Source organism: Lacerta agilis, chromosome 15, assembly GCF_009819535.1.
Source record: "Lacerta agilis isolate rLacAgi1 chromosome 15, rLacAgi1.pri, whole genome shotgun sequence".
Classification (NCBI taxonomy): Eukaryota; Metazoa; Chordata; class Lepidosauria; order Squamata; family Lacertidae; genus Lacerta; species Lacerta agilis.
This window is the reverse complement of record NC_046326.1, coordinates 30440444-30457769: the sequence shown is the minus strand read 5'-3', so window position 1 is coordinate 30457769 and position 17326 is coordinate 30440444. Positions and strand designations below refer to the sequence as shown.

Below are 17326 nucleotides of genomic sequence, written 5' to 3'. Positions count from 1 at the left end.
AAAGTTGAGGCATACCACTCTGTGCACGGGGAGCCTTCTGGATTCTCATACAGTGGTGCCCCGCTAGACGAATGTCTCGCTAGACGAAAAACTCGAATAGACGAAAGGCTTTCGCTAGCGGAAGGCTGTCTTGCAAGACGAATTTTTCAGTGGGCTTGCCTTTCCCCCCGTTAAACTGCTCTTCCCCCATTGGTGCTTCGCAAGACGAAATTTTCGCTATACGACAGCACTCGCAGAACGAATTAATTTCGTCTTGCGAGGCACCACTGTATATGGGAGCCTGCGATGGAGGTGTGCCTTCACGTACTGAAAGGAAGAAGGCATAGCAGGCTTATCTCTCGTTCTCTCGCTCGGCTAATCTTCCTCAGCTTCTAGGAGAAATAAGTTGAGCAAGATAACCAGAGAGTTCTCAACGGTCAGAGCATGCCTGCTTTTCATCCGGTAGCCAAGATCACAGAGACCACCAATAAAACATCACGGGATGCCTGCGTAGCAGATAAATTTCATGTGTGTACAAGAGAAACACATACAAACGTAAGCAAGTATCCCACCCAGCCACATGGTGCCTGAGACAGAGGGTGCGGGCCACCCCGTCAGTTTTCAGGGGTATACAGTTTGACAAGGTGCTGGAGTTCCGTGGCGTAGCCAGTGACAGGACACCGCTGGTGCTGCTTCACGTAGTTGTAGGCGCAGCGGTAGCAGAAGACGAAGCCGGAGGTGGAGAGGGCCGTGTCGTTGGCGCGGACTTTGCGGCAGAGCGGGCAGACGGTCTTGAGCTTCGGCAAGAGCGGGGAGCCTGCCCTGCGGTCCAGGTGGACGGGCGGCGGAGGGGTAGGCAGAGCTGTCAGGGACTTGATGGACTCCTGGTTCTCGGACGAGTACCACCATTCCAAGAACTGGAGAAAGAAGACGCCCACGGAGAGCCCGGTGGAGAGGGAGAAGGCCAGGCCGCCCAAGGCTTTTTTTGCAGCAGACTGTACCTGCTGTTTCAAGCTATGAGAGACAAGACAGATAAAAAAAGAGCACTAAGTGAAGGCATCTTCTCTGCTGCCAGCTGACCACTGTAGTCAGTATCTTGGGGCTGGATTAATGAAATGCAGTCTTTGTGGGGCTGCCCTGGGGCCTGGATCGGAGGCTCCAGCTGGTACTGAATGCGGAGGCTAGACTGCTGATGAGGACATCTGGCCGAGAAAATTTGACACTACTGCTAACTGTCTCTACCAGCTGCCCATCTGCTACGAAGCCAGTCTCAAGGTTCTTGTCTTAATTTGCAGAGCCCTGAGCCACTTGGGCCCAGGGTACCAGGGATTGCCTGAACCCTTATATTCCAGTTACAGGTAGATAGCCGTGTTGGTCTGCCATAGTCAAAACAAAATAAAAAATTCCTTCCAGTAGCACCTTAGAGACCAACTTAAGTTTGTTCTTGGTTCTTGGTATGAGCTATCGTGTGCATTCACACTTCTTCAGATACACCAGTGTATCTGAGGAAGTGTGCATGCACACGAAAGCTCATACCAAGAACCAAGAACCCTTATACTCCAGCTCGATCATTGAGCTCATCTGCAGGAACGGAGTGGGTTCCTAGAGTTAGAATCATAGAATTGTAGAGTTGGAAGGGACCCCAAGGATCATCTGGTCCAATCCCATGCAATCCTGGATATGCAGCTGTTCCATATAGGGATCGATCCTGTAAGCTTGGCATTATCAGAACCACGCTCTAACCAACTGAGCTAACCAGGTTGGTGAGGCTCATCTGACAACGGGATGAAACCGAGTCTTTAGTGTCATCTGCCCAAAACTGGGAAATCTACCAATGGAGATTCAGCACGCACCTTCTGTAGCAGCTTTTAAACTGCATGCTGAAAACTTTTCTATTCTCATGTAGGCTGGGTCCTAGAGCCCCTCCCACTTTCTTTCCAAAGCTGGAAAAACACTAGGATTTGGGAAGGAGGTGGGAGGACCCTAGGATCTTGCCAGAGCCATCACACCACCTTCCCAAAACCCAGCACCTTGCTTACCTGGCAGCACAAGGGTTGCGGGTGTCAAATGTGGCTGAGGGCCACCAAAATAGGCCACATGCATGCTGGACTGCCCTGGTCCATACAGATGGTTTGGCTGTCCTTACAGGTGAAACTCAAAAAATTAGAATATCGTGGAAAGGTTCATTTCTTTCAGTAATTCAACTTAAAAGGTGAAACCAATATATGAGATAGACTCATGACATGCAAAGCGAGATATGTCAAGCCTTTATTTGTTATAATTGTGATGATTATGGGGTGCAGCTGATGAGAACCCCAAATTAACAATTTTAACTATGGGGTTTTCATCAGCTGTACGCCATAACCATCACAATTATAACAAATAAAGGCTTGACATATCTTGCTTTGCATGTCATGAGTCTATCTCATATATTAAACTCCAATAGCTAATGAAAACAATTGCTTACATAAATGGACTTTTCCACGATATTCTAATTTTTCGAGTTTCATCTGTATGTCCCTTTCAGAGCTTGCCCGTTTCCCCATTTCAGCTCACCTTCCTGCTGGCTGTGGGCTCCCGCTCATGGCTGCCGCCTTCTCTAAGGCTCGCACATCTTCCGCCGTGAGCCTCACCAGCTGGACGCCAGCCAGCCTCAGCAGGGGAGAGTGGTGCCGGGACTTCCCCAGGACATAGCAGAGCTGCTGGGCCAGGAACCAGCCCTCCCAAGCCAAGTTCACAAAGGGGTAAGCGGCCAGGAAGGCCCTGTAGAACCGCTTCCAGGACGATGATGGTGGGTGGATGGAGTAATCGTCCTCCTCCCGGAGACGGGAAACCAGTGCTTCCAGTTTGGTCCTCAGGTAGGGAATGAGGACCAGCAGGCAGAGGGACTTCCAGTGAGGCCTACGCGGCAACCCGGCAGTGACTGAGCGTCTCTTCCTGGACTTGCCACCGCCGTGCATCAGCACCACTCTCTTCAAGCTGTAGAAGTTCTCAGCGAAAGAGGCGCTGCACCTTGAGAGGAAGTGATGCTGGAGGTGCAGATCCAGGAGGGCATAGATTTCGTCAAACCAGCGCCACAAGAAGCCATAACGGCCAGGGTTGGATTCTGCCAGCACCTGGCGCAAGAGAAAGCAATGCTTAAGTAACGAGTAAGAAGACTCTCCCCACCCCACCCCTGATAAGAGCTGCATTTTCTCAGGGGTAATTCGCAGCCCCAGCCAGCATGGCAGGCACTCATTTGGGGAAGGCTGCTGTAGACAATCCTGAGCTAGATGGAACAATGGTATAAGAATTAAGAACCCTTCTGGACCAGGTCAAAGGGCCATTGAGTCCAGTATCCTGTTCTCCCAGTGGCCAAACAGATGCCCCTTTGCAAAAGCATGCAAGGTAAAACACAGCTTCCTAGGTTCTCCTGAGCTTCCGGGCTGCTTACTGAGTTATTTCACTTAACAAAATTTTTATATATTGTTTGATTGAAGCTGTTTATAAAAATATAACGCATTAGAATTAATGACAAGCAGGTATATAAAAATATTCAATGATGATTGAAATCAGCAGTAGCTATAGGTCAAATCTAGACACACATAAAAAATGTGAAAATGCTTTTTAAAAAACATTTTGAAAAATATATTGATTTTGCCATAGCTCGCCATCGCCATCTAGTGTCACATTTGTATAATGCACTTTACAATACACTTAAAACGTTTTATTTGCAGCCATTTTGGGCTGGTCCCACAAGCACAGGGAAGTAGCAGTGGGCCATCCTGCTGAATACCACTCACCAGGGTGGAATGCCGCCCATGGAGCATTTTTGTTACCTTGGCCACATGTTGCAGTGCGGGCCTCACGGCTGACATCAAGCTGTCTTGGGCAACGACCTCAAAGATGGATGGCCTGTCCTCATAGATGGAGGCCGCAGTGAGGTGAGCCCCATGCTCTGCCATGGTGTCTTCTGGAATGGAAAATCCGGATTGCCGGTGAAATCTTACGGAAAGAACAAAAATGGTTACTGCAGGCTGCTGTTGATAGGGTGCACAAAGCTTCTGGATTTGGAGGGGCGTTAGGGGTGTTCACCTTTCGGTGCGCAATCTGACGCCCTACTGCTTCAGTCCCAATGAAGCTTCACAAGCTTCTAGTCTTTGGGAAAAGTTGAAAGCTGGGAAATTGCAGCACCTGCACTTGGGAGGATGGAGGGTGGCGTGAGGAGTCTCAAGTTCAAGCTCCGGTGGCATCTCCAGATAGGATGGGAGGGAGTCTTTAGCTTGAGACCCTGGAGAGCTATTGCTGCCAGTCTGTGTAGGCAATACTGAGCTATGCAGAGCAATGGCCGGACTCTGCATGAAGCTGCTTCCTGTGCCTGTGCCCCCATCACCAGCCACCCCTCGGGAGAAAGAAAGGCAAAGTGGCTGGGGCTACTCTGCCAGGTGGGCGAGGTATACATATTATTATTATTATTACTAAAAGAAGGAGCTGGGGTCTCCCCTTTTCTACCCTCCCTTCCCCTTCCCCGCGCTTCCCTCTTAGCACAACCTCAGATCGTCCTGCACTCCATGGGTCTCCTTGTCTGCTGGACCAAATGTGAGACCGGAGGTAGCTCAGGGGAAGCCTATTGTTCTAGCCTTCCTTCTTCCTCATCTCTATGGTAAGGTAGAGTTAGGAAGGGGCTAAGGCATGAGGCATCTTATTTTGTTGCATGTTAATTAATATACTGTATAAATAATGTATAATATAGCAAGCAATATAAATATATTTTATAAAGATTTTTTTTACTAAATATAAAAAATGCGTATTGACACACACGCACAGGTGTATGCAATAATGAAGATTTTATTCATATATAAAATTGATCATTTTCCAGGAAGTGGTAGTATAAGGGGGTGGAACTTCCTGCAATGGCCGGAAACGCGCTATCGCCGGTGGGGGAAGGTAAAGTGTCTCCTCCCTAGCCTTCGTCATCTCCGTGGTTCAAAAAAACTCGAACTGTATTTATATCTTCTTTGAGCAGGGTATAATGAGCGGCCTTTAAAAAAAAAAACAGAAACGCACAAGTGCGGTGTCAGGTATGTACATGGGCCACTCAATACTTTCTATATCTACGTCCCTCCGACCGGAAATGAGCGTGGGCCGACCTAGGCCCCTCAGTTCTGTGGCCACGGGACGCTCTAGGCGAGAAGGCGTGGCGGGGACGGGTGGTTGGTCCTCCGAGACATCCCGGTTTCCGGCCGCCTCCCCAGCCGAGCTGCTTGTGGCTCTCCGCGGCCGTTGCTGCCCCCCCTCCCCTCCCGTCAGCGAAAGAGGCTCTCGAGGACCCGCCTCCCCCTTGCAGGTGAGTAGTGGGGAGGGGCCCTTCCGGGGTGGCCCCGCCCCTCGGGGGAAATTGGGGGGGTCTCGTAACGGGGAGGGGGGCGACCGATACCTCTCTTTTGGGCTGGTCCAGAGGAAATAGGGGAGGGGCTCATCCCTTCTCCTTTCCGAAAAAAGGGGGCAGCATCTATTTGGGGAGGTGCTGCTAGGCTTGGGGGAGACCTCTGTTGGTTGTTGAGGGGGGAGGGCAGGAATTGGGGCTTCCTCCGAGGAGGGGCTTGAGATGGGGTGGGGGAGCGGCATGCCTTTCAGAAGGGCGGGGGGGGGGTGCGTGCCCCTCCTCCAGACTAGAAGGATTCTTTATCTTCCCCCTACCCCAAGGTTGTGGGGGGGGGGGCTGGGCTTGGCAGTAATATTATTATTGCCATTACAGTATTGCTCTTACCATTATTATTATGGAGCAAGGTGAAGGGCCTTGGCCATGTTATTAATATTAATAACAACAATGTAATTTGTTTAATCATTTGTTAATCTGAGTATTTATTTAGATTATTTGTACCCAGACGCGGGTGGCGCTGTGGGTTAAATCCCCTGTGGTTTGATTCCCCTCGATGGAGTGAGCTCCTGTTGCTCGGTCCCAGCTCCAGCCCACCTAGCAGTTCGAAAGCATGTCAAAGTGCAAGTAGATAAATAGGTACCGCTCCAGCGGGAAGGTAAATGGCATTTCCATGCGCTGCTCTGGTTCACCAGAAGCGGCTTAGTCATGCTGGCCACATAACGTGAGATGAGCGCCGCAACCCCAGGGTCGGCCATGACTGGACCTAATGATGAGGGGTCCCTTTACCTTTACCTTTACCCAGCCCAAAAGGCGCCCGGAGTGGCTTACCTACAGTCTGTACGGTGTGTGCATTATTGCAAGGGTAGAGTTGTCCCTGCAGTGGGGCAGCATGTGGGGTGCAAGTGACAGAGATCGTGGAGCACCCCAGTGAACGAAGAAAGGCGTTCGGAGTTGGTTGTGGTGGAGGCTGGAGAAAATGAGGGGTGGGCTTGTTTGGAGTGAAGGAGTGGGAGGGTCTGGGGTTTGGGAGGGAACTCCAGTGGGGTTTCTGCAGTGGGGGTTGCGTTTCACTGGTGCAGGTGGAGAGAAGAAAAGTGGGAACTGGCCCTGGTCTTATGAATGGAGGCAGGGCTGGGTCAGGTCAGAGACAGCCTTCTGGGGGTGGAGAGTGTCTAGGAGGTTTGGTATAAATGGACTGAACAGAAAATGGAATATTGGAGAGGGTTGAAATTGGTCAAGATTCTGGCATGGGATGGAGGCAGATTCTGTCCTCTTTTTATCTCCCCTCCTAAACCTGCCTCTTCCTCCTCACTCTGCTGGCTTTTTAGGGTTTGGAAACGGGGGTGGGGTAGTGCCCCCTCAATGCAAAGTCCAGTTGAAACCTTCACTCTTTGTTGGTTCTCTCATCCCATATCTTTGTAACTGCATTCAGATTTCTGGGTTAGAAGGGGTGTTCAGAGTCTGAGAGAGAGAGAGAGAGAGTGCATCCCAGATCATCCTTGTATAATTTAATTTGAACAGGTCCCAAACTAAACCAAAGAGGAAGGCTTAGAGCAGACTGAAATGTTTTTCGGAGGAAAGCTTCTACCCCCCCCCTCCAGTTTAGCCAGAAGGGCTGGAGAAGCTCGATTTTTGGAGTGGTGGCCTGGATTTTTAACCTGAGGCAGAAATAATACTTTTTGCCCTGGAAATCACTCCTTTTTTGAAATACATGGTGAGTCTTTTAAAAGAGCCGCCGTGGAACATGTGTAATCTGTATCCACAGGGCCTCTTTTAAAGGACTCACCCTGTATATGCAGAGGGAAATGCACTTTGCAGTTTCTCAGAGGGCAGTCTGTCCCTTTATACATGCTAGGACTAGGATCTGATGAGGCCTTGGGAAGTCTATTCTACATCCTTTATATCAACGTTTCTTAATCTTGCACAATTAAAGATTTGTCCTGTTACAACATGGATTTGTATCCAAGACTCCTTGAACCCCCCCCCCCTTAAATTTGAATGCATCACTGTCAAAATTTTGCATTTGACCCCTGACCTTGCACCATACCTAGAGAAATAGATCAGATTTCTTCATGCTGTTATCAGAATCTTAATTTCTGGTCTTTTCTGTGCCAGGTTCACTCACCCTGTTCATTCACTAAGGGCATTTTAATTCTGCTTTAAATCCAGGTTCCATGTAATCTTTATTAGCATTTACATCCTTCTATTGCTTTTTGATTATTGGAATCATGGTATATACTGTACTGCACTTTTTAAGCACTGTATGTTTCTTTGTAAGCAGCGCAGGTAATATTTATATAAATTCAATAAACAAAAATAAATTTCCAGTAAAGGATGTGTATCTACCTCCCCTCCTCACATTTCCCAGGAATTTGGTTTGGTGTGATAGATGCTCCCACTGCCAAAATCACCTTTTGGCCTATCAGATCTTGGTTGCTAGAAAAATGCACTGGCACCAGTGAGGCATCCCTCCTGCTTAGACTGCTGTGGGATGGCTAGACTCTGTGAGAGGTTTTTCAGCTGTCCCTGACTTAAAAAACTTGTTACAGGTAGGTAGCCGTGTTGATCTGCCATAGTCAAAACAAAATAAAAAATAAAAAAAATTCCTTCCAGTAGCACCTTAGAGACCAACTAAGTTTGTTCTTAGTATGAGCTTTCGTGGTATCTGAAGAAGTGTGCATGCACACGAAAGCTCATACCAAGAACAAACTTAGTTGGTCTCTAAGGTGCTACTGGAAATTTTTTTTTTTTAAAACTTGCTCAGGCATCCCTCCCTACTAATTTTACCCAGGGATGGGAAAACATCTGCAATCTTGAAATGCCAGCATCCTGCATTATTGTTGTCAGTTAGATTTCTATCTAATTTTTATCTATCTAAATTTCCCAACCCTTTCTCCCAAAAGGAGCCCAGGGCGGCAGACAGCAAAACAATGACATTAAAATCAAATCCCATTTCAAAATGCTAATAAGCCCTACACACATTTTGATAAATAATCACGTATCAATTTCAGGGTTGCCTGGAACAGTATATTTTGGCCTTCAAAGGCCTGGGTGAATAGGAGTGTTTTATGATCCACCATGAATGTTAATAATGAGGGAAACAAATGCACCTCGCTAGAGAGGGCATTCCGCAGCTGGGGAAACCACCACTGAAAAGGCCCTGTCATGGGTCAGCACCAGCTGGGCAGTGCCCCCACCATGGCCCTCTGGCCTCCCCTACTGATCAGGAATATAAAATAGTTCTACAAATAAATGAATTACTTGAATACTTCTAGGGATACAGGATGGCCTCATCCAGAAGTCAGATATTTAGTGTCTCTTTGGAAGGCCCTTCCAGAAGAGATTTGGCAGGCATCCTTGCTTTTAACTTTCAGGAGTTTCTCTGAAAGTTTTGTGTGTGTTTGTGTGTGTGTGTGCCAACAGGCTATGCAGTTGTTTAAAATTCTTTTTATTCAGCCAGTCATTTTAATTATTGTTTTGTACTGCTTTGGATGATTTATTTTTTAAAAAAAGTTCCCCTCCCTACAAAATTTATACATACCGCTTGATTGTAGTAAAACTTCTAAGCGGTTTACAAACGATATTTAATTTGTCAAGAAAAAGCAGGTAAAAATGTTTAAAAATAATTAAAATTAATGGTGAAAGAGATTAAAACACATCTCCTATGTGTCTGGAAAGATTTACCTCAACAATTTCATTTTAAACAGGCAGCCTACCTGATGTCCATAGACAGGAAGTTCTGAAGTGTTGGTGCGGCCACACTGGAAGATCGATTTCTTACTATTTTTAAAATCATTTTTATGAGAGGTCGTGTGTGTATGTGTGTGTGTGTGTGTGTGTGTGTGTGAGAGAGAGAGAGAGAGAGCGCCAGTGTGGTGTAGTGGTTAAGAGTGGTAGACTCGTAATCTGGTAAACCGGGTTCGCGTCTCCGCTCCTCCACATGCAGCTGCTGGGTGACCTTGGGCTAGTCACACTTCTCTGAAGTCTCTCAGCCCCACTCACCTCACAGAGTGTTTGTTGTGGGGGAGGAAGGGAAAGGAGAATGTTAGCCGCTTTGAGACTCCTTCGGGTAGTGAAAAGCGGGATATCAAATCCAAACTCTTCTTCTTCTATATATATGTATGTATGTACTGTATGTATTTATCTATGTATATATGGGGCAGGATTTGAATGCAAAAAAATGAATGAATGAATGAATAACATGACAGCGCCCAATCTTATGGAAAGACTGGGCAAAAAGGTGACTTCTAGTTGCAAGACTCTATCTCTTATTGAAAGTTGATTTATGTATATGGGTGGATTTCTGTGTGGCGTTAGATTGACCTAGGATTAAAAATGGAGAAACAGAATACCTCTCTCTGACAGATTCTACAAATAAGCAGGAGATGTCTGTGAGAGCCGCCTGAGATGCTCCAGTGCGTTGCTGTTGATAATAGTGCTTTTTGATGGACTTTTGGTCTGATCCAGGAGAGTTTTTCTTTAATGCTTCAAATTGATAACTTAAAGTTCCCTCTTACCTAATTCTCAAAGCATCTGGAAGAGTATAAAGCCTAATTCTTAAATGTATTTTGATAATTGTATTATGTCTGATCTTCTCTAAAGAACTATTTTGTACCATTTTATGTAAACGGCATAAGGTATTATTATTATTACTATTATTATTATTATTATTATTATTATTATTATTATTATTATTATTATGAAGCATTAAAATATTGCTATATTGTTTCTCTACAGGTCTGATAAGAACTTGAAATCATGACAGACTCCAAATATTTCACCACCAATAAAAAAGGTTAGATTCCACTCATTAATGTGATGTTGCAGCTTGTTTCTAGAGATACCTGGGGGGGGGGGGGGATTTGGGAATGATGCAGATGTGGTTCAAAAGCCTAGGCAGCATGCTAGATCACATGGACGCTCTTTCTTCCATGCCATCTCTCTTTCCACTGGCTTTGGGGAAAACGTGTTGGCAGCCATCCTATAAAACCATCCCCGAGTCCAGTGTCTGCAGAATATTAGGTTTTGCTGAATCAGTCTCCGTTTTAGTTCTCGGGAAACGTCATGGGTAGGCAAACTAAGGCCCAGGGGCCGGATCTGGCCCGATCGCCTTCTAAATCCGGCCCCTGGACGGTCCGGGAATCTGCGTGTTTTTGCATGAGTAGAATGTGTCCTTTGATTTAAAATGCATCTCTGGGTTATTTGTGGGGCCTGCCTGGTGTTTTTACATGAGTAGAATGTGTGCTTTTATTTAAAATGCATCTCGGTTATTTGTGGGGCATAGGAATTCGTTCATTCCCCCCCCTAAAAAAAATATAGTCTGCCCCCCCACTAGGTCTGAGGGACAGTGGACCTGCCCCCTGCTGAAAAAGTTTGCTGACCCCTGTTCTAGATAGATTCTAAAGCAATTTTCCTGTTGTTTAGGTTGTATGTAGTATAATATAATAGTAATAATAATAATAATAATAATAGTAACAATAATAAATAATTTATTTATACCCCATCCATCTGGCTGGGTTTCCCCAGAGTGGCTGGGCTGCTTCCAACAAAAGATTAAAAATACATTAAAACACCAGTCATTACAAACTTCCCTAAACAGGGCTGCCTTCAGATGTCTTCTAAAATCAGGTAGTTGTTAATTTCCTTGACATCTGATGGGAGGGCGTTCCACAGGGCAGGCGCCACTACCGAGGAGGCCCTCTGTCTGGTTCCCTGTAACTTTGCTTCTTGCAGTGAGGGAACCGCCAGAAGGCCCTCGGAGCTGAACAATGGGGGTGGAGACTGCACGATACCTGAGCGGTGGGGAATTCCTTTGGAATTCCTTTTCCTGGAAGAGGGGGCTGTTGGTGGCCATTAGCCACAATGGCTATGCTCTTCCCCACAGTTGGAGGCAGCAATGCTTTCTGAAATACCAGTTGGTGGATGCCGCAGGAGGGCAGAATGCCCTTGTGCTTGGATCCTTGTGCATTTCCCACAGGCATCTGGTTGGCTGCTCTGAGAAGAGGGTCCTTGACTAGAAGGATCATTGGCCCGAACCAGCAGGTGTCATCATTATGCCGTATTATTTCTGTACACTATGGCGCTCTCTCATGGCCTCATGTTTCATTTCAGGGGAGATCTTTGAACTGAAAGCGGAGCTCAACAATGAGAAGAAGGAGAAGAGGAAAGAAGCTGTGAAGAAGGTCATTGCTGCCATGACTGTGGGGAAGGATGTCAGGTAACACTCCTCTCTCTCTCTCTCAGTGACTTCGCTCCTTCTCTTTCCATGGTTCATTTTACATATCGTAAATCCCTGCATATTTTACAAAAACCATACCATTCAGTATTCCATTATTACACCCATCAAAGCTTATTTACACTGTTGAATTTATCTTAATGCTGTCAGTGTTTTCAGCTATACACAGTTATTTTCCATATATTCAATAAACATTTTCCAGTCTTCTCTAAACGTATGTTCTTCTTGCTCTCTTATTCTATATGTTAAGTCTGCAAGCTGCACATATTCTGTCAACTTAAGTTGCCATTCTTCTTTGGTTGGGACCTCGCTCGTTTTCCATCTTTGAGCTAACAAGACACAGGCCACAGTAGTGGCATACAAAAATAACCTTTTTGACACCTGGGAATTTCAGTTTGAGTTATCCCCAACAGAAAGGACTCTGTTTTTTTTTGGGGGGGGGAGTACTTTTGAACATTTTTTTCAATTCATTATGTATCATTTCCCAATATGCTTTTACCCTTCAGGTAACACTCCTCTTCCTCTCTTTTTGTCTCCGCAGTGCTGGAGCCCTCTAGCAGAGATGCAGAAGCTGCATCTCGCCTCCAGCCATTGCTGCAGTCCAGCTCCCATCAGCCCCAGTGCACTTTGCCCAGTGAATAGGGGCAAGGGGAGTTTTAGTCCAACAACACTGGGAGAGTGGCAGGCTCCCCACCTGTGGTCCATGTGTCTGGGACTCTTTGCTGTCATGGAGGAAGCAATCTCTGGGCATACTCAGGGGAAAATGTTCCTCCTCGAAACATTGTTGAGATACCAGCTCCCATCAGCCCCAACACAGCATGGGCAGTCCCCCAAAAACAGGAGGGTCATTGGATCCCCTATTGCCAAATCCTGCCGGGCAGGTGGTAGTGGTGGTGAACCTCCAGCCCATGGGCTGAATCAGGCCAGCCAGGCCGTTTTGGCCCAGCCAGACCCACCAGCTTGCAAGTCAGGTTTCCACGCTTCAGTTTTTCCTCCGTTTGGGCTGGCCCTACCGTTAGGTGATGCAGATCTGTTTTAAAAGCGCATTTTATGTTTGACTGCCTTTGGTAATGTTTTCTTTTGAACCGTTTAAGGCCATTTTATTTGTTAAATGTGCATTCTGTAGTTGATCTCTGTTTTGAAATCTTTTAAGATAGTAGTTGACTTTCCTGTTGATTACGTTGCTTTGAATGTATACTTCAGCAGTGTTTAGTTAGGTGTTTTAGTGTGTCGTTAAACCTCTTTGAGATTTATTCCTTTAAAATATAAATATTCCTAATAATAGTAATATGCTTGGAATGTTGGAGGTCTGCTTCCAGTTTCAGGGTTCCTGCTTCAACTCAGCATTCTCATTCCCTCCCTCTCCCTGCCTGTCATCTAGCTCCCTTTTCCCAGATGTAGTGAACTGCATGCAGACCGACAACCTGGAGCTTAAGAAGTTGGTCTACTTGTACTTGATGAACTACGCCAAAAGCCAGCCGGATATGGCCATCATGGCAGTCAACAGTTTTGTGAAGGTAATGGGGGCGGGTGGGGAATGATGGGTGCCTTAATTTTACTACAGGCCAGCAAAGCGCCAGCTGTCGTGATGGCCGAGTTGCATGCAGAAGGAACCCCTCCCCCCCCCGACGTTGTGATGACGTCCTTATATGCAGCATGTCCTCTGACTGTAGGAAGAGCCGTTCCTCAGCGAAAGAGCATCCCAGGTTCGATCCTCGGCATCTTCAGGCGGAGCTGCGCATCTTTAGGAGAATGGCTTTATTTAACAAAATCTATATACTGCTTGATTTAAGCAAAAAAAAGACCTCAAAGCGGTTTACGAAAAGAATAAAACAGTAAAATACGAACAATTAAAAAGGCCTATTTGAAACATTCAAAGAATAATTGAAAATCAAAAGTTAAATCAAGGCAGGTTACAACACATGTCAACATTCTGCAAATCTGGGTAGGGTCATCTAGGCAAGACTGTTTTAGCAGGTGCTAAAAAGAGTACAGTAAAGGTGCCTGCCTGGTGTCAATAGGTAGGGAGTTCCAGAGTGTCCGTGTGGCCACACTAAAGGTGCCGAACTGGTATTACATGCCAGCTCTGCAGATTGAAGCGGTTGAGTGGTAAGGCAATCTCACACGTAAAATGATCCCAAGTTCTTACAGGCTTGATAAACCAATAGTAACACCTTGAACTTGCCCAGGTAGCAAACTGGCAGCCAATGCTGTTCTCTGAGCAGAAGCGTTGCATGTCGACATGGCCTCACTCCTGCCAGCAGTCGTGCCACAGCATCCCGCCCTCTCTGCAGCTTCCAGGCCAAGCACAAGGGAAGCCCCACATAGAGCACATTGCAGCAATCCAGCCCTGAAGCAAGTTGATTGCGTCCCAAGAAGTGGCGGGACTCAAATTCTCTCCCTCTGGGGGGGGAGTGAAACTGCACAGAACACCTTTGTGACAACCTGCTTCTCTTCCCGCCCCCAGGACTGTGAAGACCCCAACCCTCTTATCCGTGCGTTGGCGGTGCGCACCATGGGCTGCATCCGCGTGGACAAAATTACCGAGTACCTGTGTGAGCCGCTCCGCAAGTGCCTGAAGGACGAGGACCCCTATGTGCGGAAGACGGCGGCCGTCTGCGTGGCCAAGCTGCACGACATCAACGCCCAGATGGTGGAGGACCAGGGCTTCCTGGACTCCCTTCGTGACCTCATTGCAGACTCCAATCCCATGGTAAAGTACCCCTCCCGCAGGGGATGCTTCCTTGATGCTTGGCATAATGTTTCTCGGCTAACGCAGGTGTGTATGTGTGCAGGATTGTGGCGCTCTGTAGCTCAGTGCCAGAGCACCTGCATTCCGTGCGGAAGGCCTCAGGATCGGTCCCCAGCGGCATCTCCAAGGTGGGATGTCTGAAACCCTGCCCGTCATTGTGGCCAATGCTGAGCTAGTTGGACCACTGGTCTGGCTCAGCATAAGGCAGCTTCCTATGTTCCTGTTTCAAGCCTTTACTCAGAACAATGAGGACTAGAATCATGCTTGGTTTGAAAAGTTGTGTCTGAAATCCTGGACAGCCGCTGTTGGTCAGTGTAGGCCAGGGCTTCCCAGAGGTGGGTCTTCAGCTGTTTTTGGACTACAATTCCCATCACCACCTGACTAGTCGTCCTGCCGGCTAGGGATGATGGGAGTTGTAGTCCAACAACAGCTGGAGAACCATTTTACATTATGGTTCCCGAGACCAAGGAGCAGGTTTTCGACTGTTTGGGTATAGGCAGAGACCATTTTGAATTAAGATGAAGGACAGCACTGATTATTAACCACTGTTTTTGAAACTGCACAGGTTTTCTTGCCCCTTAGAATTCACTAGCGAGGTCCGACGTGTGGCTGCTGGTTATCAGTAAAACAATTCCATGTGAAATATTAGAATGTAAACACCCATAATAGAAAGATGCAATAGAAAAAATGATATTAAAGCAACATGGCAGACACAGGTTGAGAGATCAGGGGCCTACCTGTCTGAACAGGTGTGTCTTCAAAAGGCATGGGGATGTCTCTACAGGGACGCCTTCTGTATTTCAACAGGGATGGCAGCTGCCAGCTCTTCTGACTGAGGACCAGGGAGGAAGTGCTCTTGTTCCAATAGGGTCAAGCAGATTGTCCCAAAAGGGATTTAGGGAGTCAGTGATGGCATTGGTTGCCCCAACCCTGCCATGAGCTCATTCACCTTGGGGTACTGAGGCAGATGCCTGCCCACCCCTGCTGGCAAACAGAATTAATCCCCCAACACCAGGGAACTTTACATTTGGGTATTTGGTGGTGGTGGGGCTTTAGTCAACCCCTTAATCTCCAAATCATGATGTGTGTGCCCAGGTCATAGTTGGTCTGTGTGGAGAGTCCCTGCTTACAAGCTGCCAGATTTTTGGGATCATCTCCAATTTAACAGACTCTCATGTGTTCATTTGGGTAATCATCTGTGGCAGGAAACAAGCCTTTGAGATGACCATCAGGTAAGCAGGTTCCAGGCAGGTTATATCTAGATTTTGGGGGGGTGGGGTTGTAGTCTAAAACATATGCAGGGAAGGCTGGTCTGGATTATCTAAAGGCCTAGCCTCTAAGGTCTCCCCAAAGGCCTGAATGCAGCTGCTGTGGGCAGACTTTCCTAATGCCCTGCCTTGAAGGCTCCAGATAGCTCACCATGTTAAGTTGTTGTTGTTGTTCAGTCGTTCAGTCGTGTCCGACTCTTCGTGACCCCATGGACCAGAGTACGCCAGGCACGCCTATCCTTCACTGCCTCTCGCAGTTTGGCCAAACTCATGTTAGTAGCTTCGAGAACACTGTCCAACCATCTCATCCTCTGTCGTCCCCTTCTCCTTGTGCCCTCCATCTTTCCCAACATCAGGGTCTTTTCTAGGGAGTCTTCTCTTCTCATGAGGTGGCCAAAGTACTAGCTTCAAAATACATCCAGTTCTAACCAGGCCAGTCAAAGCAAGCTAGGGCCAGAATTGCCACCGAGAACAGATTCCCAAACCTCCTCTCCCTCTCTCGTTGCGCGTAGTTGGTGGTGGAGGTGACATCTGGTTGCCGCCCGTTCATCCTGGGGTCTGCGCCGTTGTCCGGCTTTCCGCTTTCTGGGCCCGTAATGGAACAAATGGACCGGAATGCCAATCCCGCCGGCTTGAGCCTCCCTTGATAGTGATGTATTTGCTGGCCAGGTGCCAGAGTCCGTCCCTTCCACAAACAAGGAACCTCAGGACGATCTGTTCTGAATTTGATCTTGTGGCTTTTCCTGAGACAATGGCACCCAAAGTGTCTGGCTTTGCTGCCCTCACTTTTTGCTGGAAGCTGCTGCTGCTGCTTCTCTCCCCCCCCCAGCCCTTTGCTAGGAAATTAGATGCCTTTCTGGCTTTTGAAAGGCAGCATTCCAAGCTGGTTCTGTTCAGACTTCCTCCCATGAATATTGATGGCTTCTCAGAGACGCCGTGTTCTCGCCACAGCAACTGTCTCCTTATGTTAGGGAGTGTAAAAAGAATGCCTTTTCTATGTCTTACCTCTTTATTTAATTGTCACCGGGTTAAAGAAGTCTTATTTATATAAACCCCCCCCCCCCGAAATGCCAAGACAAAAATGCTACAGCAAAAAGGTGAAAATCTGTGTTGTGGTCCTGTGCGGATGCAGTTTTTGGGCATTGCAAAAGACAGAAGCGTCATATTTAAAGCTGAGAACGTGGACGTTTTGCAGGTTGAATCGTTTTGCTGAAAGCAGCAGTGTGGTATAGCGGTTAGAGCGATGTACTGAGAATAGGGAAATGGAGGCCCAAATTTTCTCTCAGCTTTAAAGCTTACGAGGAAACCTTAGGTCAGTCTCTGTCTGCCTATCTTAGCCTTGCCTACCTCACAAGAGCGTTCTGAGGGTATGATGGGAGGGGAGAGAACCACTTTAATGCCACCTTAAGCTCCTCGGAGGAAAGGCTGGGATATTTAATGAATAACAACAGCAGCAACAACAACAACAATATACCAGCAATTTGAAAAGGTGAAGCTTGTGAAGTAAGCACAGCTTGACTGTTAAAACCTGGGGATTTGTGTCTCCCCATTGGCTGAACTGCAGTGATGTCACAGAAGCCCCAGAGAGAGGCAAGAGTGGAGCGTTCTGTTCTTTATCTAGTGTTTTTGAGCATCCAGTGCCTATCGCGAACCTCATCCTATCGGAATCCCTGAAACGGCCTTGTAAATTGGGCCAGTATTATTATTTCCCATGTTGTGCGTGAGAAATG

The 17326-nt window shown here is 47.2% G+C and overlaps 2 protein-coding genes across 2 annotated transcripts in view; one reads left to right on the top strand and one right to left on the bottom strand.

Moving 5' to 3' along the window:
- Nucleotides 1-482: 482 nt before the first annotated feature.
- Nucleotides 483-4586, bottom strand: PEX12 (peroxisomal biogenesis factor 12). Its single transcript, XM_033171313.1, has 4 exons — nt 4510-4586; nt 3798-3963; nt 2536-3095; nt 483-993 (listed from the first exon to the last, which is right to left on the bottom strand). Exons 2-4 carry the CDS (start codon nt 3921-3923, stop codon nt 594-596), a joined length of 1086 nt encoding a protein of 361 aa, XP_033027204.1. The 5' UTR covers nt 3924-3963; nt 4510-4586; the 3' UTR covers nt 483-593.
- Nucleotides 4587-5126: 540 nt separating this feature from the next.
- Nucleotides 5127-17326, top strand: part of AP2B1 (adaptor related protein complex 2 subunit beta 1) — a 55788-nt gene continuing 43588 nt past the window's right edge. Inside the window, exons 1-5 of the mRNA XM_033171311.1 lie at nt 5127-5305; nt 10079-10136; nt 11453-11558; nt 12958-13093; nt 14044-14289. Of these exons, the coding sequence (XP_033027202.1) occupies nt 10100-10136; nt 11453-11558; nt 12958-13093; nt 14044-14289 (525 nt within the window). The 5' untranslated portion in view covers nt 5127-5305; nt 10079-10099. The remainder of the gene's footprint in view (nt 5306-10078; nt 10137-11452; nt 11559-12957; nt 13094-14043; nt 14290-17326) is intronic.

Coding starts and splice junctions, on each gene's coding strand:
- PEX12 (XM_033171313.1), bottom strand. CDS start 3,923: ATGGCAGAGCATGGGGCTCACCTCACTGCGGCCTCCATCTATGAGGAC. Junction 3,096..3,797: donor CACTGCAACATGTGGCCAAG/GTAACAAAAATG, acceptor CTCTTGCGCCAG/GTGCTGGCAGAATCCAACCC. Junction 994..2,535: donor AGCCCACAGCCAGCAGGAAG/GTGAGCTGAAAT, acceptor TGTCTCTCATAG/CTTGAAACAGCAGGTACAGT.